The sequence below is a fragment of the Dermacentor albipictus genome, chromosome 1 (genome assembly GCF_038994185.2).
Source record: "Dermacentor albipictus isolate Rhodes 1998 colony chromosome 1, USDA_Dalb.pri_finalv2, whole genome shotgun sequence".
Classification (NCBI taxonomy): Eukaryota; Metazoa; Arthropoda; class Arachnida; order Ixodida; family Ixodidae; genus Dermacentor; species Dermacentor albipictus.
The window spans coordinates 262,185,780-262,210,185 of NC_091821.1; the positions used below are offsets into that span (position 1 = coordinate 262,185,780).

A 24,406-nucleotide genomic window follows, 5' to 3' on the forward strand; every position below is an offset into this window, starting at 1 on the left:
GCCCTTATCGAAATGAGGCCACTGCAGCCGGGATTCAATCCTGTGATCTCATGCTTAGCAGCCCAACACCGTAGCCACTAATCATGGCTCAGGCAAAAGTACAATTCCCACTGCACTTGTTGCAGCAAATCAGACACACGAAGATAAATAATGAGCTGCTAAGCAATGAGCTCCATTGAGGAAACCAAAAGACATGCTGTTCCCCCAAGAAACTCAGTTAGTTCAGGCAAACTTAAGTATAGAGACCCAAATTATTTTTCATACAAAGGTATTGCACAAAGCACACACTCACCTTGTGGGCATCCACCTCAGTCTTGAGCTTATTTTGAGCCCATTTGATCTTGATGTCTCGGGAAGACAATTCCTCCTTGAGCCGCTCCTGCTCTTTCTGAAGCTTTGCCATGTCTGCTAGCTAAAAGAACATAATTCCCATCAGCTTCCTCCCATATAGAAATTCTCAAACAACTCTTGGTATGTTGTGTGAATACCATGCATACTCAACCAGCACTGTGTAATTCTCACATACTTGGCTATCATTAATACTACTTCACCTTTCCGGTGAAACTGCAGCCTCTCTCTCTCTTTTGTTTTTCTTTTTCTGTGAGTCTGAGTATAACCGCAGTTGAGCATGACTGCTGTCGATTCTGATTTCGAGTGAATCTGGCTTGGCCTCATTTTGGGTTATTGAGTGAATTATACAGTGTTCCCCAACTATCATGCACCAAGACTTAAAAAGAGAGCAGTTGCGTTACTTGAAGAAAACCTAGTGCATATTGTTTTCAGTACAGTGGAGTAGCCATCAGTAATTGTTTCGTTACTGAGATGTAATTCGGTAAATGCAAGTAATTATCTAACTCTAGAAGTACTGTCCTAATTTTCAATGTGTCAATGAGGGATTTGTAGGCACCCAAAATGACATCTAACTGTGGTGTTTTCCGCTACATACTAATTGCGTCCAATTTTTTCTGACGGGCAAAGAAATCTCATTTAATATGAAAAATACCACGTTAGTACGCTCTCACCTGCATCATAAAGCAGCGCCCTCAAATAAGATGATTGAAAGTAACTGCATTGCCTGACGCAAACCTGAAGAGACAGCACATCACCTTGATAATGGTACGGAAGGAGCACCAACAGCACGTTTTGCGGCTTTGCAGCTATTCCTTCATCTCATTTCTACATCACACTTATTATCTGTCTCTCAAGGCCGACTGATCAAATTGATAACAAAAGCCCCTTGATAATGGGGCCGAAGCACACCTCTGACCACGCACGAAATGCGAAAAGCAATGAATGTAACAGACATAGAATGTTTCAAAATCCCGGCTTTGCTCGCACTGCATCCAAAGAGTGCGCGCGAAGCTATGTTTTGCGCCAGAAAGTTGCTTTGGACCAGAGCCAAATTAAAGTGACTTATATTATTTTTCATGATGGTATATAGGCGCTGCAAAAACAGGTTCGTGTCAAAAAATAAAAATGAAATAAACAGATCGGGAAGCGACCAACGTGTAGAGAAAAGGCAAAACCGATGCATTCCAGAAAGTAACTACACCACTTCTTAATGAGCTGAATTGGCAATCAGGATGTCTGGGAAAAAAAAAAAAGGGGGAGAAGAAGAACAACAACAACCAGAACGTTTCAGTGTGCCCTTATTATCTATGAATTCGTAAGCTCTGTTGAATGCCAACTGCTGCCCCAAGGTCGTGTTTGAATAGGTCTCGTTTTGCAGCTACGCAGTACTGTGTCCATTTTATCACGTCCTCAGTGGCATTTTTGATGACCAACGCCGGAATTATACGGCAGACATCCCTTATCCTTGCCTTGAAATAATCTGAAGTCCATCTCGATCATGTAAGCACAATCTTTCACATAACCCCAAAGAAAGAAATTGATTGGAGAGAGGTCAGGTAACCTAGCCGGCCAGCTTACAGGCCCATGCCTTCCAATCTATTGTGGACGAAAAGTCGCACCCAGCCAGTGTCGTGCTCGGCTGCTGCTGCGTGCAGGTGCCCCATCTTGCTGATACCACAGACGTGGAAGACGTGACAGCGAGACTCCACTGAGAAACTCATCAATCACTCCTTCAAGAATTTCGTTCACGTAACGCCGTACAGTCAGCATGTGATTGAAGAAGATCGGACCGATTATAGCACTGGCGTAAATTCCTAACCACACATTGAGCGACCATTGGTACTGGTGCCAACTGCGCTTTACCCAATCTGGATTGTAGTCCCTCCAATAGTGTGCATTATGCAAATTTACCTAGGCGTTTCCGTGAAAATTGGCTTCATCTGTGCACATGATGTTGCTCAACAAGTCCGGTGATTCATCAACTTTTGTGAGGACCTCGTTCGAGAAATCTAGACGATTCTACAGGTCCCTATCTTCCAAGCGTTAGTGCTGGTTAAGGTGGTATGGGTGAAAGGCAGGCATTTAGGATCCTCCAAATTGATGCCTTGGAAATTGGTACTTGGGCGGCCATGTCCCGCACGCTGGCATGAGGGTTTGAGGTCATAAATGCTAGAACATCCGTGTGTAGGCTAGGACTCAAAGATGGCGTCCTCCGCCATTGTTTCTTGAAGCTGCCGGTTTGTCTCAGGTTTTCATAATTTCTGATGATAATCGATGCCTTTGGTCTGCCGCCACACCTCCATGACTGATATACATATTTGCGGCCTTCCTCTTGTCATTTGCAGCTCCCAATGCAAGAATAATTTTTACCTTCTGCTCATTAGAGAAAGACATGGCGACTGGGATGAAACAATGTTGAAGTGAGAAAATATGGATGAGGCAGGCGCTGCTGGTGCTTCTAATGCGCGTGTCCTCCTATTGTCAGGATTTGCAGAAATAAAGAGAAAGTATGAATTAAAAAGCGTGCTCATCTGCGCCAACAATGATGAGTTAGCCAGAACGAAATAAAGGAAATAAAGAAAAACATCGCAAATCGAGCTAGTTCCTTATCTACCGCACCCTGACATAAGGAACATTTAGTTGAAAGCAAGCTGTGATAGCTGTTGACAGCGTAGATAAAGTGCATAAATGGTATTTTTCTTTCTTTTTTTGCCATAAAACCAATCACCACAAAAACGAAGTGACATCAGTGCAAAGGCTTGAAGATGCATTTTGTTTCATCCCAGTCGCCATGTCTCTCTAATGAGCAGAAGGTAAACATGATCCTTGCCTTTGGAGCTGCAAATAGCAGCAAGAGGAAGGCTGCAAACATATATCAGTTATGGAAGTGTGGTGGTAAACTAAACTCATAGACTATCATCAGAAATTAAGAAAACCTGAGACAAACCGGCAGCTTCAAGAAATAACGGTGGAGGACTCCATCTTTGAGTAATAGCCTATGCACGATGTTCTAGCATTTATGGCCGCAAACCCTCATGCTAGTGTGCAGGACATGGTCGCCCAGTTACGAATTTCCAAGCCACTAGTTTCGAGTATTCTAATTGACGGCCTTTCATCCGTGCCATCTTCATCATCATCATCAACCTGGTTACGCCCACTGCAGGGCAAAGGCCTCTCCCATACTTCTCCAACTACCCCGGTCATGTACTAATTGTGGCCATGTCGTCCCTGAAAACTTCTTTATCTCATCCGCCCACCTAACTTTCTGCCGCCCCCTGCTACGCTTTCCTTCCCTTGGAATCCAGTCCGTAACCCTTAAAGACCATCGGTTATCTTCCCTCCTCATTACATGTCCTGCCCATGCCCATTTCTTTTTCTTGATTACAACTAAGATGTCATTAACTCGCGTTTGTTTCCTCACCCAATCTGCTCTTTTCTTATCCCTTAACGTTACACCCATCATTCTTCTTTCCACAGCTCGTTGCATCGTCCTAAATTTAAGTAGAACACTTTTTGTAAGCCCCCAGGTTTCTGCCCCGTACGTCGTACCATCTTAACCAGCATCAATGCTCAGAAGAGAGGGACCTGTAGAATCGTCTAGATTTCTTTAATTGGGTCCTCACAAAAGCCGATGAGTCACCGGAATTTTTGAACAGTATCATGTGCACAGATAAAGCCGATTTTCACAGAAACGAGCAGGTATGTTTGCATAATACACACTACTGGAGGGACTCCAATCTACACTCGGTAAAGCGCAATCGGCACCAGTACCAGTGGTTGGTCAATGTGTGGTTGGGAATTTATGCCGGTGCTATAATTGGTCCCATCTTCGATCACACGCTGACTGGACAGCGTTATGTGAACGAAATCTTTGAAGGAGTGGTTGATGAGTTTCTCAGTGAAGTCTAACTGTCACGTCTTCCACTTCTGAGGTATCAGCAAGAGGGGGCACCCGCACAAAGCAGCAGCCGAGCACGAAACTGGCTGGATGCAACTTTTCATGCAGAACAGGTTGGAAAGCACGGGCCTGTAAATTGGCCGGCTAGGTCACCTGACCTCTCTGAACTCAGTTTCTTTCTTTGGGGTTATGTGAAAGATTGTGCTTACATGATCGAGACGGAGGGGGTGTCTTTTGTAGATTAGGTCATGGCAAGGATAATGTATGTCTATCGTAGAATTCCAGCATTGGTCGTCAAGAAAGCCACTGAAGATGTCAAACCGGACTCAGTACTGCATAGGTACAGAAGGAGACCTACTCAAACATGTCCTCTAGGCAGCATAGTGTTCGATGCCACTTCCGAATTTATAGATAATAAGGACACACTGAAATCTTTTCTTTTTCTTTCTTTTTTAATGCAGACGTCCAGGTTGCGAAGTGGGCTCATTTAGAAATATATTTACTTTTTTGAACGCATCCCATTTACCTTTTCTCTACACGTGGGTCGCTTCCCAGTATGTTTATTTGGTTTTTATTTTTTTGCCACAAACTTGTTTTTGCAGCATGTATACACTCTCATGAAAAATAAAACCGTCACTTTAATTTGGCTTTGGTCCGAAGCAAGTATCTGGCGCGAAATATAGCTGGGCGCATACTCTTTCGATGCGGTGCGAGCAGAGCCGCGATTTTGAAGCATTCTATGCTTATTACATTGCTTTTTGCATTTCGTGCATGGCCAGAGCGGCGCTTCAGTTGCGTTATCGAGGGTGTTTTGTTATCAATATGATCAGTTGGCCTTGAGAGACAGATAGTAAGTGTGACGTAGAAATGAGAGCAAGGAATAGCTGCGAAGCCGCGAAACCTGCTGTTGGTGCCTCATGAATAAACGTGCTATCCATCTACCTCCTCATATGCACTGACACAGTCATCTCCAATGAGCGACTACACCCATGACCCACAAAAAATTCATCATGGTACATTCAACAGTCATGAAGAGCCTGCAGGCTCCCCCAACAATGCAAGAAAGAAAAAAAAGTTATAAGGTTCTTTGTGCCTGAACTAGTTGCAATGCGTTGGTACAGCACATATAAGTACATTTATTAAATGCACACATGGCACATAGCAACATAGATGAACTTTACTAATTATCAATAAGGTTCGTAGTCTGCTTCATTTGAATGTGCAGTCTGGCTAGAGATTGTTTCTTGCACTTCAGTTCACAGTGTGGTTCACTGTTTTCACTTGCTGGATCCCAAACTAATGGTAAGAGAGACCTTAATGCCACATGAATGACATCATTAGTCACAGTTGCCACACACAGTTCAATGTGTTGTTCAACGTACCAAAAGGTTGCATTCAGGGCCCCTTTCTATCAAACAGTACACAGGATGCTCTTTGTGAAGGAAGAGTTGTCAACCACTTGAAAGTGGCACACAGCTTCTACGTACAGTGCGTTCAAGGATGAGACACAAAGAAAGAATAGTACACACAGACAGAGCTCTGCACGAGCCTTTCTTTTTGTTTCACCCTTGTGTGTGCTCTATCCAGAAGATCATGAGCCCCCCAACTTGCCAAAGTCTCCACCTTAGCAAACACAGAACTAGGAAGGAATTATGAAACAGTTACAGTGCCACGAAACACAAGTTTACACGAAATGCACAGAACAAGTGGTGAACATCAACTGGGTTTACTGCAAAAAAAGAATGCATAATAGGGGATCTTTATAATATGTCCCTCTCCTGTGGGAAGTGTTACATTGGACAGGCCAAGTACATTGAAAGTGCTCTTAACAGCTTCAATCATTGATATGTGTAAGTTCTATGCTAAACCTGAGGCTTTCATGTGATCAAACTTTAATAATCCATAATTAGGATCCACATTTGCCTGTGTGCTTCTTTTTCCCCTTTCACATTGACTTCTCGGTTAAAACCTACAGTATTCGAGATACTAATTTGGTATACTTGTGCCTGTCTTTGCATCTTTGCAAGTTTTTACTGAATGTGCTAATCACTAACCTTAAGATAAAATTAGAATTTTCACAAGCTCGCAAGAATCACCACAATCACCTTCACAGGAGTTCCACTAGGGACACAGCAGACGACAGGCAAATGTGCAGTGTTTTTCTTTCGATGATTATTTATGGACCTGCTAATCTCTTTTTCAAATTCCCGTCACATGTACAGTCTCAATGGTCAATGAGCTCTTGTCACTGCTGGAACTTGCCAAGGCCTGCCTATGCTGAATAATAGCCACAGCCACAATCAGATGTCAAATAATAATTGTTAATGAATTAATGACAATTGAGAGGTATTAAAGGTACATTACCTTACTATGACTACAAAAGGGGACTGAACAAGAGCTATGACACTTCTTATCCTCCTTTCCTAATAATTCTGATTTCATCGGAGAGTAATTCACCGCAGTTTCTAGCTTCACTCATTTATGCAATTTCTCTCCTTCACTCAACCACTTACACCCATATACATATTAACACCTGTAAGCAAAAGTATGCAGACCACACGTACAAAGAATGTAAAGCCCAAAAAATACCATATAGACTTGTACAAGGGCTTCACTTTTTTTTTTCCAATTTCGACAAGGTGCAGTCCTTACATGGGACTAAACTATTTGGTCAAAATGGTGCCGGCACAGCGTTGACTTGTGCACACCCCGGATCCCTAGATATGCCATTACATCAGAGGTCAACGCGCAGCTCTCGCCATCTAGTAGTGGCATGCGGAAGTACGCAGCGTGCAAAAATTTGCCGATGCGCGGGCATGGCATCGGGACACCAAACGTGATTGCTCTGCATTGGAAATATTTTTTCCAAATTTTGGGCTGCCAAGTTGGGAGTGCGGCCCTTACACGTGTTTATATGGTATATAACCTAAAAGCAACAAGTGAACTGAGGTCTGCACAACACCAAGTCTTTAGTTCTAATTTCCAGGCTCTGTGTCTAGGCTATAAAACAATTCAGTCATTTCTGAGCACTTATGGTCTGAGGGGAAGCGCAGTTGAGAATGGCAGAGAATCAGATGGTGTGATGAAATTAAGAAATTTGAAAGTATAATTTGGAATTAGCTAGCACGAGACAGAGGTAATTGAACTTCGCTGGGAAAGGCTTTCGTCCTGCAGTGGAAATAAAAATAGGCCAATGATGATGAAGGTCTGTTTACACAATCACTGAATTCTGCTTCCTAGCTCGACACTAAGCAAAGCTTACAGAGAGGATGGTTGATACATCTAACATTTCATGGTGTTACACTACACATTCATGAAAAAAAAATGCTACTGACCGGTCTGCTCACATAAGTTTATTTTTGAGTAAGAAGTATTTAGCCAAGCCCTTGGTTGGTGCAGTTATGCACCAACCAGTTATGCACCAGGTGCAGTTACAGCTCCAATACTATGTCATTGTGCAGGATAGGTTTACAAGGAGTGCAATGGAGGCAAAACACGAGAGATGCTAACCTTTGTGTCAAGGCTGGCGCAGAGACGAGCACGCTCATTGTTGAGTGATCGTACTCGGCTGAAGTGCTGGTCTCGTTCTTTGACAACTTCCCTGTACTTCTTCTCCGTGTCCTCCAAGGCCTTACGTGCCAGGATAACCTCCTTTTCGCTAGTTGCATACTTTACTACCATGCTGTCTTTCTCCTTTGTCACAGCCTCCAGCTGCCTGCACAACTACGGTTGAGGAGCATACCAACAAGTCACAAAGAACACCAAACCAAACCATGGTTCAGAGTTGTTTATAGTTGAAAGACACACAAGATGCAAACAACTAACAGAAGACTTTCAACAATTGCAAATGCTATATTGGCCCACTTGTTGTAAAAGCAAGCCCCTTGGATTCTGCAGAAAACTGTTACCTAGTTGTGGCATTTCAGCTGGAGTGATGCTACTGACCAAATGCAGTTTAGGTCAATTCTTGGCAAACGAAAATACAAATTTTGGAGCACTTTGGAGCAGTCACATGTAATCTTTGAAGATTGATGGGAGCACTAAATGGCTACTTTTGAGCTGCCAAATTGATATTTGCAGGTTTTCAATACCTCAAAAGTGGTAAGAGTTTACATAATATGTAGCCTGCATCTTGTGAAATTTCTCGCCACTCTCATTAGATAGCCCTACGACTTCTCTCTACATTTCAGTCTTCACTGTAATTTTCTCTGGGAACAATATTGGTCCTTAGTGTCAAGCCAAATAAAACAATACTAACAGCCAAACTGCATCTCAGATTTTTATTTTATGTAGTACATTAAAGGACCAAAGGCATAAATGACTGGGGTAAGAACAAACAAACAAACAAACAAACAAACAAACAAACAAACAAACAAACAAACAAACATGTAGTAGGGGCATTAGCAAAAGGCATGGCATACAGCAGTCTTGAAGATCTTTCTGTCAATGATGAGACCAAGTGAGACAGGAAGGTAATTTCAGTATACACTTGTCCTAGAAATCAGCAAATGACTTTAAAAGTTCGCGTGGGAGTCTGGTACCCCAACTTCCAGGCTGTGGCCAGTGCAGTTTCAGGGCAAATAAACAAGCAGAGGCTAGCAGTAATAATTACATAGTCAACATCAGTTCAATTATACAGTCAATCAATTTACTTCAATTCAATACAAAGAGGGGATACTTTAAAGACCAAGAAGTGTGAAGGAGCAGCGATACAGCAAACATCGAGTGCTTTTGGTGGAAAAGTCCGACTCCCTGAGCAGCAAATTGTACTCTGCTACTTAACTTTTTGTGCTTTAAGTGCACTCTGTCCGAGCCGAAAGTTATTGCAGTTCTGTCCGAAGTTTAATTTTTGCTCCAGCGCACTTAACGATGCGAAGCATTACAGAAATATTAGAAAAATGCATAAACTTGCAAATGGTAACTATTCAGTTCAAAATTTGAAAAGTAGAGTACTTTATTTTTTGTTCTAAAGTTACAAGTAATCACAACACTTCTATTATATTAAACAGTGATCACCAGTGACTATAAAGCATATAAAAAGCTTAATGTGAAAAATCTGCCTGCTAGCGTTCAGGTGGATGAGAGAGCTGGCAAGCTAATGCCACTCCCGCCCTACACACAAATGCAAGGTACCATACCTTTTCATTTTTGGACAGCAGTTCAGCCCGTGCTTCTGCCAGCATACGCATATTTTCAGCTTCACGGGCTGATGTCTTCTCACTGATATACCTGAGTTGCTGCTGAAGCTCAAAGTTGGTCTGCTCTAGTCGTTCCATAAGGTCATAGTTGAGGGCACACCGCTTGCACCTGCATGCAAGGCACAGGCAACAACACTAAACGCAATGATCGGAGGCTTCAATTACACAAAGGGCCTAAGGAAGAATTTCACCCAGTGGACTAGGGCTTCCTACTAAGCTTAACTAAAAGCACCGCCACTCAGGAAGTAGATTTTATACTTGTAGGTTGGCACACTAACTCATGCACACTCATACATGTACCAGTGCATGTGCGAGTGAGTATAAGCAAGTCTGAATAAGAAAGAGTTCAGCGGGTGTCAGTGAACATGAGTGAACACGAGTATGAAGGCAACCCGCTGCGATGGCTTAGCAGCTATGGTGTTACGCTGCTAAGCACAAGGTCGCAGGATCAAATCCCGGCTGCCGCGGATGCATTTCCATGGAAGCGAAATGCAAAAACGCTTGTGTCCTGTGCATTGGGGCCCATTAAAGATCCCCGGGTGGTCAAAATTAATCCACAGTCCCTCACTATGGCATGCCTCCTAATCAAATTTTGATTTTGGCACGTCATACCCCAGAATTCTATTTAACTAAATTCAAGTATGAAGGCGAGTTAGTACTGGTGAGTGTGAGTGGATGCATGCACACAAATGAGGGCCAGTGACTGACTGCCTATACCACATTTCTATCTTCAAACTGCTGCATGGGTGATTTAACTGTGTGCACTTGCACTGGCAGCTGTGAATGCTATATGGCCTACAGCAAATATGTTTCATGAACCATTACTTTCAGAAAGTCAAGCTGTATGCAAAAAAGAAGGTACAGCACACAAAGCTGAAAACTCTGAATGTTCGCTTCAATAAAAGACAACTGAAGGGGGAAAAGAAAACCAGGCGACTAGTTTTCAGAGCTAGTTCAGTAATGGAAGTGTTTATATTTCATGCTGGCCCCCAAAGGCACTGAGAGGCATAAAATAATTATCTTAAATGCTGCCAACAATGGCATCATGAAAGGTGGTGGTAAGGGGAGAGGGGAAGAAAAATAAACAGTTCACAGAATGACACTGGAGCTATTTTAGCAAACAAGCTATAATCTTTTAATTAAAACCCCTATTCATCCCATCAGCTTTATAATTATTAACCTTTGTCCTTTTCTGAAAAGTAACAATGTCCTCATAATGTGCCTGGACCCAGAAAATATTAAAAAGAAGCTGAAAAAAGATAACAGGAGAATGGCTAACACAAAGCTGTTGTGTTTTCAATCACCACTTGCTTTACCTGAATTACTTGGCTTCATGTGGTCCCATTCTGTACTTGGTATATATTCATTATTTATTTAAGTACTCTCAATGGATCTTGGTTCTTACAAATAGAAGTAATCAATTACTAATAGTCAGCTGCACTCATCAGCAAACAAGTTTTACAAGCATTTAAGCAATGAGCGTGTGAATTAGGTGGCAAACAGTGAGGCCAACGAAAGCTCCCTCACAGCAGGAGACAAGCCAAACTGATGGTATGGAGAAACCTTGCATGTAAGCTCATCCAGTCATGTGACACTGAGTGGCTAGCACTTTTTTCTTTTTCACAATGATAGCACAGGCTAAAAAGAACACATGTGGGCACGTGGATACACAAGATGCTGTGAACAAGAGCCTTTACGACGTGCCATCATGAAGAAAGGCAAATAACGAAGCTTGGAGCTGACAGAGAGCAAGCAACCTCCCCCATCTGCAGTCGTTTATTTTGGCAGTTTTGGCTTACTAAAAATCAGTGGTGCCACAAATCAGTGCTGCCACAAAGCACTTGTGCAGCAATAAGAATGAATGAATGAATGAATGAAGGAATGAATGAATTCATTTATTCAGAAAAGGAGGATTGAAGGTCACTGATGGGTTAAGAGGATATATGGGGTAAAGGAAGGCACCCACCAAGTCGCGCACACCTGGCCACTAGCAACGTCAAAGTGGGCTAATGTGACTAGGTGGTCCGGGTGTTCGAGAATGTCTTTTTGTAAAGCTTAAATATTAGGAACAAAGTAGTAAGGAAACATGTTTGCATGTCAACTGCTACAGAACCAAACATGGATTGCTGCATGAAGCCAGTGTCTGATCCAGTCAGCACTTATGCTCTGAAGCACACACCTTGCAAAATTTTTGCCTGACGTGTACCATGAACTTTAACTGTGAGCAATAATAGAAGAATGGGTCACTGATGCAACATATACAGATTTCTTCTCTTCCACTGTCTATGAGAAACAACACAAGCTTCTAGCTTGGATGCAACTTGGGCATACTCTTCTAGCAGTGCTGTAATCTCAGTTTGCCTGCCCAACTTGGGTACAAATGTGGCTTGGGTGTTGTCATTTTACATAGATGTCTATTACAAAGCCCTGCATCATGGTACGCCAGTAAAGTGGCATGCTTTCATTCTAATAACTGTAAAAGAAAATTGTGCACTTACCATTGCATTGATTTCATTAGGTTCCTTACAAGATTGCATTTTTTATCAATACTATACAGTAAAACAGTTGGAATCTTTGTCTAGTTAGTCTATACTTACAGTTACTGACTAGTGCCAAAATAAGTCTACACTGCCTGTACTATCTTTCTTCCCTGATTTCGAGATGTGCATACTACAGTCTTAATTTTTTCTTTTTTTCTTTTTCTCACAAAATTGGGCAGGGCAAGCAAACATATCAGTTCTTATACTCAAAAATGTGGACTGAAAACACGTGACCTTGCTGCAAAATTTGAGCAATAATAAAGCAGCAGCGAATGCAAGAACTTTTTGTAAATTTAGAATGACGATGCAGATCATCGTATATTCTATTGTTATGCAGCTGTTCATGGACTGAGAATATTCTAGCTCACACGTGAATGAAGCCAGGCAAATGGACACTGCTTGGAACAAGGGCCAGTGCAGTTGCAGCAGACAAGAGCTGCAGGGCTGCTGTGGCCAAGGAGTGGGCATGAAGAAATGGTAGCGTGTGTTTGTGCAGTCAGAATTGTACAGAAAAAAATACAACGTGCTGCCATCTAGAAGAGCTGTTGAGTGCGGCCTTTTGAACTGTATATCAGCTCAATTGGGACTCTATGCTAGTCTGTGCTTCTGTGCTTGAAACTAAAGCAAACAAAGTGAAAAAGTAGTCAAACATTTAATGTGGCTGCAGATAACTGGCGTCTAAAAGTAGCCAATGTAGTGTTGAAATGTGCATGATGTAAGATACAGAAGCTCAACTAGCAATATGTGTACTCATGTGAATACACATATTCCATGCTTAAATGACTGAATTTAGGAGAAAGTGATCAAGTATAATAATGACACATTAATTAAAGTACTGCTGAAAGCTTTCATTTCATTTGAAACTAGCATACTTTGTTATTCACTAGCCAATTTAAACAAAGAATTCTGAATAAGCATTAATTAATGAAAAATTTGTTGTGACACTAGTAACTTCCCTGAGCATATCACACAAGCAGGGCTAGTGCCTGTGGTATTTTTTGTTGCCCCTTCTTTGAAAATACCTAGAAAAATGTTTATTTTTATACAAACTGTACACCAAGTCAAATGCTGCCTGTAAATTTCTCCATTAGGCCAGTGATTTATTACATTACTATACATTACATTATAAGCCTCATGTCCCTCTACCATTAGACCAATGACACATCCCTAGTAAATAAAGCTTGATCCTCATTACATTACTAACTGGTATATTTTGCCTCCCTCCACACTTCTGAGCATAAATTTGATACGTTAAGGGAGGTAGCTCAAAACCAAGTAGCTGGTGTTGGCTAAGTCCAACACATACAGCAAATATTGTAACCACAAGCAGGTACGCCAACTAGCCGAATTTCCTTGTTACTGAAAGTAAATGTCATAATGACAGCAAACAGAATGTGAAAATAAATGTAGGACAATCTCATTCTGTTTCATGCATGACTGCATAATTGTATCAATGCAGAAAACAACGGAAAAGTAATGAACTGTTTTAGTATTGCTCAATGACTTTCCTCAGGCTGAAATTTATAACGAAAATCAATTACATTTTCAAACAAAGTAACTATAACTGCCATCAGCTACTATTTCCTGTAATGTGCACAACGTTAGATTTCTGTGTACAACACAGGTTACTGATTTTGCAGGCTTTATCAAGATTTCATGAACTGTTTTCTGGTGTTTATCTCATTTTCAGAAATCGATGTATCTTGTAATGTTCCTCATGACATTGAGAAAAAAATAAAATTGAGGGAAGTTGTTCAAGAGTCCAGTCACTTGATCAATGAAAAATGAAGGCACATTACTGCTTATATGAAGGGGACAGACTCTGCACTTGGGAGCTGGAAACTGGCCCAAATATATTTTCGCATTCATTTGCTCCAGTCTGGTGTAGAGCATTTTAGTTTTGCTTGATTTAATCTCTGTACCATCCTTGATTGATTTAGCCTTTGCCATAATCACCATAAGCATGCCGTGAAATATTTTTCCTCGTTTTTTCAAAGCGGCATTTCTGGTGGGGTTACCATTTCGGAGTGATGATATCTCTGGCTCTACTTATCCTACTGCAACAATTTTTTGTCAAAAAGTACACAATTAGAAAGCGCAGTAGGCCTATAATTTAAACAAATATTATGACAGTAATTTTTGAAACGTAATAATGAGTCTTGGGTGGGCGTCAAGGGTTCATACTTTAAAGTTATTTGCTCTGCAAGGAAAGTGAATGCATATGTTATATTAGCACATAAACTCTGCAAGTTTCATCAAACTATATTTAGAATAGAAGTTAGTACCAAAAGTGAGGACTAGTAGGAGCACGACGGTCAGTGAGCTCCTGCAATCCAGGTCACTTGCTCGACCAACAGCTAAACACATGTTGTGCGAGTGTACCAGCTACAATTACATCCAGCACAAATACCTCATGGTGCACATAAAGACCTACGATAACTGGATGCCACGCTGCTGTCCCTGAAGGACTTTGATTTATGAGGGATTGACCGTAGTTCGAAAATTTTCCCCCATTCCTCTTTTCTCTGCTCCCCCTATACATGCCTTTCAGCCACACTTCTTTTACAAAGGTTTATGTAATTAAATGACAGGAGCTTCGTAAATGTTGTGTAGTGTATGCTATGCCTCTTCTACCTTCGTGATCACTATAATTTAAAAACAATATAAGTGTTACTGGAGAAGAGGCGACAGTAAGAATAGTTACACTGTGAAGCCAGCTCAGCAGAGACTACACCCCAAGGAATAATTTGTGTTCCTTGGGGTTTGCATTTGTGTAGGACAATGAAATATCTGCAATGCCTGAACAGCATGTGAAGCACGATGTGTGACAGAAAAGAATGAAAAAGCTGGCATACTAGATGTAACCTTTTGCAAAAGCTGGTCACAAGATAAGGACATTCTTTAAAACTTTCACTGGATAAAGAAGACCCTTCTGGCTGTTGAAGCTCGCATCATTTCAATTTTCAATTTTTGTAGCATGCTGTGACCATTCTCTCAGTTGTCAGCATTCAGAAAACTTGCCAGTCCAAAAATTCTGTCTGGCATTTCTTCACACATTTTTAGAAGTGTTGTGGTTATGGGCACTTCCTATGATAGTCTAGCTATTTCTCTACAAAATGGGGGTAATTAAATAATATACAGACCCTTTCACAATTTCTCAGGTCCGTTTTTCACTAAGGTTCAAGAAAAGTAATGTCTCACAAATCTTTTTTTTTGCACAAGTATCCAAGTTTACTGGTGGCATCACACTATGTACAGTGAGGTTTTGTACTGACACGGGCTTCTCAATGTACTACTGCTAGCAAGGGGTTCACATGATATGATGAGAAGCATGATGATGAACCATGCATTTTATTAAAACTTCTTCTGTTACAATTTTTATATCATGCATTTATAACCATAATTAACCGTAATAACTAGTGGTAATGCATCTTACTACTGCAATGTTTGAAATAAATTAAATATGAAAGTTCATGGCTCTTCTTCGTGGACATCCAAAATGGTCTTAATGGTAGCAGTGTATTATACTCATTATGGGGGTAAACATTTTAGGCCAGAAATATCTAAAAATTGGTGCTTTTTGGTTATCACTGATCAGAAGATAAATTTCAGTTTTTTAGCTAAACGCAGTGTACATACTAATGAGACATTAAGCTCAAGTCTGAATGTGTATAAAACATATCTTACAGAATCCATCACTACAAAATATTGAAAGTGGTTAGGAACTGTCATCCTATATTGCTTTTGAGCAATAGGAGTGTGGTGCAATGCGTAATGTAGAGATTGAAGTCAGTTCTGGTCCGGAGCACAATTGCCTAAGAACTTTAGAAGAGCCAGCTACATATGGTCAGAAAGTGTGGATTCGTATGCCACGGCAAAAATTTAATAGGTCTATGTAAACTCTTAGCAGGAATCTCTAAACCTCTAAAGGCCTATAATGTTTTCCAAATGCAATCCAGAGTTCCATGCAATTGTTAATTATGAGCTTTAGCATATTGCCAGATAATCTTTCTACACTGGGCCTCCTTGCTAAACGATAAGTTTAAGCTTGATATCTCTACTCTCCTGTATTTGAGCATTCTTTTCAAATACAGTGAACTCTCACTTGAGTGAACTTCAAGGGACCAAAGGAAATAGTTCACTTAACTGAAAGTTCACTAAACTGAATATTCACTAGACCAACATAAGACATGGCACAGAGTAGAGAGTCAAAAGTTTGAAGTGAAATTCATGGAGCAAAAGACATGGCATCCATAGTGTTAGAAATGTGTGAAATGGAATTTGTACATATCAATGAAAAACACACCGTGTGGGTTGTTTGTGTGCACACGCGGAACCGACGAGACTGGAAAGAGATGACGACCATGCCACGACTAGCTGGTAGGAAAAAAAACACACACCATGTGGTTTGTGGTGTGACAGATTGCCGCTTTGCTCTGGCGGCGTTGTAAGCACCAGTGATGTTACTTTGTTCATGCCCTCCGAGATTACATGCTTGCTCGTTTTGCATGGGCGATCTCGGAGGCCATGCCTCGTTGCCGTTTGTTTTCCGTGCCACTGCTTTGCCCCAGGGGCGCTGTAGTGCCAGCGACGTTACATTGCCGCTGGAGCGGCGGTTTGATGAGGGCGGGCATCAGTTGTGCCTGCAGCGCAGTGCAGTGCATGCCTTGGTCCTCTGAGCGAGTTCGTTAAACTGAAATATTGACTGTTCCCAAATTTGTTTAAGTGAAACATTTTTGCATAGAATCTATAAGAAAACTGCCGGGGATTTTTAAAAAGTTCGTTATTCTGAAATATTCGATAAACCGACGTTCGTACAACTGAGACTTTACTGTATATTGCCTCTATGCTTATGAATATAACATGAAACGACTGAAAGTTGAGCAAGTTGGTGAGGCTTCGGAATACTGAAGGCAGGTACATAGACACACAAGTACGAACAAAAAGGTCAAAACATGTCCTTTTAATTTTTACTTTCGTCCATGCTAGCAACCCTGCCTTCAGTAACATGAACATAACCTGCAGTGGCACCTGAGGTGGGGCATCACCAGAAGTTATGCCCATATGTCCACCAAAGGTTAAGTCCCATGCTACAAGGTTCCTAGCAACTTTGTTAACCATGGGGTGGCATATTTAAGTAGACACTATCGAAGGGACTCACCATTGTCCAGACATGCTTTAATCACTGCCTGCAAGTTTCAACTTGTTGCCTGTACTTTCCTGCCTGTGCAGGTTCTCTAAATATCACCCCTACACACATTAAAGACTGTATGAATGGAGGTTGGATGTGGCAAAGCATTAATGAGCACCTTATACGCTGACCAAACAGTTCCAATTCCAGGATGTGTGTCATGGCTAAAAAAAAAAAAAAAAGTTTCTTCAGAGCTTCAGCACTTTGTAAATGCTTGCAAAGGGAATTAAATATCAATAACTTATTGGATCCTATCAGCATTCTGGATTTATTGTAATTAATTTGATGATGTTAGAAATGTAGGCAACTTTTGTTGTCGGATTTTCCACAATATTTGGAGAGTTCATGCACAACATTTGATTCTAAGTTCAAGAACAATGAAAGAATTTCAAGGTTGTTGAAAGGCAAAATTCAAGGAGGCTAAACAAACTTTATTCCTACACATAAACTAAGAAATATTCAAATCTCCTTCTTCTTAGGTACAATTTTGTACAGCTAAGCAGGTACTGAGTTGGAAACATGCTTCCATCTCTTCAAGTGGCTTTTGGAAGTCGACATTCTGATTGTAATGATGTCAACAGCCTTCTCGCACAACACACTTTGAGATGAGGGTTAGTAGCGTCCAGCTTCACTCAAAGATACTTGTCACGTTAAGCCAAATGGCTGAAACTTATTCTCCTCCAGGCATTCCTAGAGGCCAGGGCTCAAAAACAGTGCCATGATGGCTACAGTGTGAACCAACTAGCACAACAAAAATGGTGGTGCTTGGGCGCTTTATCTGGCTATGTCTACCACCACGATGGCAATTTAAAATATCTTTTTCCAAATTCAAGGGCTTTCAAGAATTTCAAGTAGTATATGAACCTTGCATTTGACTGTCTAATGAATATACAGAAATGGCATGAAGAAATGGGTCAATAGGAATGCAATCATGCACGCATGTGCACACGCGCGCGCGCACACACACACGCACGCACGCACATGCACGTACGCACGCACACACGCACACACACACACACACACACACACACTCACACACACAAACTGATGAGCACTTGAGCATGAATTGATAAGCAATTTAGTGGGTGCCATAAGACTATGTGCACTATAAGACTATGATACTATGTGCACATAAAGGTCCAGGCCAAAAAAAAAGAAACACAGACAAGCAATTCAAAACAGTGGAACATACAAAGCAAGAATCAATCAGCGTTCTGGATTCACTAAGGCCAGGACTTGATGCATGCTTGTGTCAAAAAGGAAGCAGTAGCAATGCTCTAGCCATCATACTACTGCAGCATGCACACTCCTGATTTCTCAGCACATTCTATTATTTAGTCAGGAAAATCTATGGCTTGTTAACAAGAAAATCAAGTTTTCGACAAAGAATAAAAACACAAACCGTAAGCGCTACACACACTGTAAGTGGGATGCAGGTGGAGAAAGCCAGCATTAGCAAACAAAAGTGAACTTAAGAGACTCAGCTCACCTTTGTTTGCACACTTTAATTCAGATGATATGACATTTAACCAAGTAATTTTGTAACAAGAGTTGAAAGGAACGGCCAAGTGATAGATACCAATACCGTACCTGGGTGTTCCTGTTTGGGAGCCATTCTGGAGCCCCCATGCATTTTTGGACGTGTCGGAGCCCTCCACTCCCTCAAGCTCGGACTCAAGTTCTGAGAGCAAAGCATCGCTGTCGTCACTTTCTTGACTGCAGGATGAAAGCTCTGTAGGCGTTCGAACACAGCGTGGCAGGTGTGAGTCTGACGAGTACCGGCACAAGTTGTGTGACTCGCCTTTCTTGTCTTGTCTTTCACAGTGCCTTGAAGAACTGTCCGATTCGGAGCTGACACCAGGGTCCATAAACAAGCGCACTTCAGGAGAGCTATGACAGCTTGAGATCTGCAAAATGGCAGGGCCACCCACATCAGCACTTTGTGCAGAAAGAACCTTGTACATGGAAGCTGAATTCTCCCTCGTAGGGTTGTTTGTCTTGCTGTAACACTGCATTGAATTTGATGCTTGGACCTCATTCTTGTTCAGGGCAGAAACTTCTGCGAGTGTGACCAATGGTGACGTGGTTGCTGGAACGGTGTCCTCCTGGCTTGTATCTACCAGTGGGCAATTCTGTGATTGTGGGGAACTGCTGCTGGTCTGCTTGCATCCTGAGGCACTGGCCTGCTCACTTACGCTGACTAGACATGATTCATCACTAGTGGTGGCTGCAGGTTGTGTGGCAGCTTTGCAACCAACACCATGAGACTGGGGCAATTCTTTTGCTGACTGAACATCACCCTTAGGAGGCAGCGGCTCACCAGCACCTTTGGTGGTGGTGGTTTCCGGGCAGGAACCAGCTTGTGCTCTGGCAGTGTCTGCCTCAGCAGACCCATCTATAAAGGAAGACTCCATGGCCTAGTGGCTCTCACTTCCATGTTAGCCCTGGGAAGATGAAGAAAGAGGAAGTGGCAAACCAATATAAATGCTTTTGACAGTATTGTACATGTACATAACACTGCCAATATCAATTTCCTGAACAGCACTGGTGCTATCTGCTGCTCAAAAGGAGAAAGTAAATGATTGAACATAACGGATATTTCAGCTTTTAGAGTGTCAGAACTGCAACAAAAACGTAGGTTTATGAACGTCTTCAGTTTGAAGTGAACAGGGGCAACCAAGATATTTATGAAATAATTTCACAGCAGAAGTTTATAACACAGAAAAAAAAAGAGAAATGACAGGGCTAAAACACAATTGAGAAAAAAAGAAAGAAAGAAAGAAAAGAAGACCTCAATGTACTTGACTTTAAAAATTGCCAATTTTGTGTGGGGACATTGGCTCTGCTTAGTGGGGACATGCTTCATTCCATAGGTTTAAGTGCTGAAGCCACTTTAATAAGCTTTTTGCTTCTTGAATTTATATACTTCCTACAGATATTGAACTTTCAAATTCTCCTGGAATAATGCACAAGTTCTCCTTGACACCACATAGCAATGAATCTGTCATGCTTGTACACATGCTCAGCTTTCTAGAACAATTCAGCTCCATCTACTAGTGCTTATAGTAGATTAACAGCACTTTGACATATCCAGCGAAACCAAATACATAAAACTGGTGGCCACAGATCTGTTGCTCAAACAAGTCAATTAACTAAAAGGGACTGGCAAATGACACAAGCCCAAGTTTGACACTGCCGAGTTCTCAGCAAAACAAATTTTCTGGAAATGCTAAAAATTGCCAGCACATATGATATGTTTCCTCAGGAGCACATTTAATACCTCACTTTGCATATCCTTAGGTTAATTATACTCATTTCCATTTTTGTTACAGCCTAATAATGCAATCAAAACTAAAAGTGCAGATAAAAGAAGGGGGACAAAACCAAGTGCAGGTGTGCTATCACTCAATATCAATTAAGAGCTACCAGACATTGCGTCAACATTAGAATTTGATCCCTGTGCTCATAGTGCACTGATGCCCAGTTCAGAATTTCTAATCAATCATATCTTTTTGTACATACAAATGTTTTCAGCCGCTCAGGGAAATAGGGATTGTAATACAAAACTTCTCTTATGAGCATTTCCTTACTGGTTGGCATTCAGGAGTCCGTTGCTCATTACAACAATTGCAGTCACAAGGTGATCACTACAGCAATTTTCAATTGTGAGTGGCAAATTATGAGATAGAAGCTTTGGGAACAGAAGCCACAAGCCCTTTCATTCCCTTATAAGATGGTGTGAAAGGGGCTGCATTAATCCAACACACTTAGCTCTCGCTTATCTCTGGTGGCATTTTGGAAGCTGCAAATATGGCTCCACTGTGACATCCTTGACAGCCCATTAAGGAATACTGACACATATTGTTGAACACTAACACACACTTCTTGCACATACGAGGATGATACTTAACAAGTATGAATGTTTGAGAAACACATATATTAATTTGATGGTAAAATGGGTCTCGATATGCCATGACACAGAGCAATATTTGTTGATGCTGTTTAGCAATAAGTCTAGGTATGATGACATTGCTTGTAAAGAAAACAAAGAGTGCTGTGCAAGTTTCCTCTGGTTGTGCTCACAAATGGCAGTGACAGTAATCACAGAATTAGAACAAACCAATGACATCCTGAAACATCCACTTTTTGGCTACAGAAAATAGTTTGCAGAAACAATTATAGTCAAATATTTAAGGCATCCTGACGGTTGCCAGTATTTTTTCTAGGGTTTATAGAATTTCGAACTTAACTTACGAAAAAAAAAATTTACAAACAACACGCTTACAATAATAACACAGTTTTAAGATATCACACGTGCAAAAACTTATTTCCAAACTTTTCAATACAGTTAAAATACTTAAAGCGGGATGAGATGGTTCAATCCAATGTAAAATTTTTGTATTTTGCATCATTTTGATAGCACATGCTTGCAGCTATCAAATACTAGGGTATGCGTGACTTCCAACTACTGGTTTTTGTTGTTGTAGAGACTGGAATGCGGACATGTTACAGTAACATGTCTTGACTATGCGTACTTGTGAAGCTTTGTTGAGCAAAAATATTTCTCTAGGACACAAGTTTCAGTCTTGGTTTGCAAATCTCATGTTCTATGTAGTGATCCAAACAAGACAAAGCAGAAGACGAAGACGAAGTGATCAACATTAGTCGGACAATGGATATCACTGGAGTGAACATTTTGACAAAGTCACTTGCCTTCAGTCAGTTGCTGCACTAACGAGGGCAAGTCTTCTTGTCAAAACAATGGCTCCATACCTTCTGCGTGTATGTCTATAAAATTTTATGGGCACTTGTGTTAGTACCTCTTAGACTACTGGACCTGCGATGGTCAGCCAGCTGCTAATGGCAGTTTTGTAAACAAATAAAAAGTGTGCCTTAGTATTAGCTGTACTGTGAGAAAATGAAAGATAGAGAAATAAAAATTATTTCACATAATTTTCTTCTGTATCTGTATAGCTTTTGTTTCACACATGTAACATAACATTGCCTTTGTGCAAAATTTCAAAAAAATTGCAACCGGCAGTTATGATGCAAAGTTTCATTTGTACAAACACCACCACCACCACCACCAACAACAACAACAAGAAAATTCGATTTTGTTGTTGTAATTCAGCTCTAGAAACAGGACATTTAAAGAGCCCAGCTGTGTTCATGACTCCTCAGAATGGAATACCAACACCACTTTAATCCTCTTACTTCATCTCAAAGGTCAAAGACATGCAAGCAGCAGAAATTTTACAATAAAGACAAGATGGGATCTATAAACATAACTATATTGCAACCAAAGCAATTATTTCCATGCCACTTATTACAGACGCATCCACATAATTAGCAAAATGTACCAGACCAGTAAATGTCATCAAAACACACTGATTTGTCAGAAATATAATTGTCATCTTATTAATTCTTAAATATCAATGCTTAAACTAGTACCTTGTTTCCGACTTGTGTTGAGGTCCAGTGCAGGTTATATTTTTAATTTTAAGGTGGAATAATAACCTGGAACCTACTGTTTGCCTTCTCGCCCACAAAATTATTTGAAGTAAATAATATGACAACAGAAATGCCACAGCACACTATGTATGTTATCTTTAGGAACATAATGTGTGTTTGTCAAAGGCAGCCATGCACAGAAGGGCTCATTCAGAAACAGTGCATTTCGCGAAGTGCAAAACAGCAAATTATTACATGAAAAAATCTGCGAGAGATGATCCACTACGCAGCCTCGTCTAGCATGTCCGTTCCTCGGGATGTTCATGAAACGTCTCAATACTTTACCGAAGACTTCATGCACAAGTCCAGTCCAGGAACTGCTGCAGTTACACGCATCGACTTGCAATGGGAGCAAAATCAAAACGGCTGAAGCACCGGGTAGTACCGCAAAAGGCAGAACACAGCTTGGACAGCACTTATTGGTATTGACTAAAGCAGTATGGTGACAAGTGCAATCTCGGAACTACTTCAATCAACAATGATAGCCTAGTATCTATGTTTCAACATCTATTCTCTTTCCTATCAGATAGCGATTTCGTTCGTTTGACAGCTGTCAGTGGCAGCACAACGCACTCGTTTTATGGCAACTATCAACAAGAACACACCACCATCCGTTGTAGAAGGCGCCTTCAATCAAAATCAGTTCCGAGATCGACAACTCATGCAACAAGGCGCAGTGCATGACACCAACGATACGCTTAGGCGAAGCAGCTGTTAAGGGAAAGCCGTGAGGCAGCAACAGGTGTGGAGGCAATGAAGCTACGAAATGCCTTGACAAAACGGCTTTCAAATCTGGAGAAACAATCAATTCATGCTCTGCATCTGTTAATTTCTAGACAACGAATGAGTCCGAACTGGTAAATTTGGGCGCAGAGTGCACAAATACCCATTATATATAAATATAACAATACAATAAAAGTAGGACAGGTATTTGAACAGTCGAGAAAAGGCAGAAACAAAGCGTTGCTGTCAAGAAATTCGCGATCGTAATGCCGTATAACCTTTTCTCGACGGAGTTCCATAAATGGAAGTTCTCAAGAGGAATAACCGGCAGCTTCGAACGCAATAGAATGTTTGCAGTCAATGCGTACGTTTGTGGGATAACATTGATAACGGTTTCTACAAGGACGACGTTGAAATGCTGCAATCAAGGTAAAATGCAAAAGTAAGGGCACTCACGTGGAAAATGTTGAGGTGGAATAGCAGAGCAGGAAAACAGTACCATTACACAGAAATTCCTAATATGAACTTCGCTAACAAGCAAGAAGAACAGAAAACGAACCGTGAGAGCGATGGAACGATGTCAGCAGCATCAGTGTTGCCTGATCTGTTTTCATGGCAGCAGCATTATCTGGCGAAATACAGCAGTTAAGACGGCCAAGCAGCACATTACACTCTTAAGCAAAAATTACACCCTTTAGATCGTATCTTGCCACACAACACTTAAGAAATGTTTACACCATTTGGAGTGTATATTCGCCACACAACGATAATCGTGATCTGTCTTGCCCGCATTTTCTTTCTTGGAAACACTGCGCTCGTCACACTCTTAAAACGGTTGCACCCTTTGGGGTGTATATTTGTCCCACAACAATAATCGTCATCTGCCTTGCTTGCGTTTCCTTTCCTGAAAACTCGGCGCTCGCTACTTTCCTGTCGAGAATGCTGCGTCACACTGATAAGGCTCATGCCGTTCGTGACTGGAAAGTACCGGGCT

The 24,406-nt window shown here is 41.2% G+C and overlaps 1 protein-coding gene across 6 annotated transcripts in view; it reads right to left on the reverse strand.

Moving 5' to 3' along the window:
- The window catches only part of LOC135902878 (coiled-coil domain-containing protein 186-like), a 143,413-nt gene extending 119,308 nt beyond the window's left edge, over positions 1 to 24,105 (reverse strand). For 2 of the 6 annotated variants that reach the window (XM_065433164.1, XM_065433159.1), the window contains exons 1-5: positions 23,869 to 24,026; positions 18,769 to 19,622; positions 9,388 to 9,556; positions 7,760 to 7,972; positions 293 to 412 (exon numbers count right to left, since the gene is read on the reverse strand). In XM_065433164.1, coding sequence (XP_065289236.1) covers positions 293 to 412; positions 7,760 to 7,972; positions 9,388 to 9,556; positions 18,769 to 19,592 — 1,326 coding nt within the window. In that variant the 5' untranslated portion in view covers positions 19,593 to 19,622; positions 23,869 to 24,026. Of the gene's footprint in view, positions 1 to 292; positions 413 to 7,759; positions 7,973 to 9,387; positions 9,557 to 18,768; positions 19,623 to 21,891; positions 21,967 to 22,884; positions 23,125 to 23,868 lie in introns of those variants that run through there. The other 4 variants (XM_065433160.2, XM_065433162.1, XM_065433161.1 and 1 more) reach the window with 4 other exon arrangements.
- Positions 24,106 to 24,406: the final 301 nt, after the last annotated feature.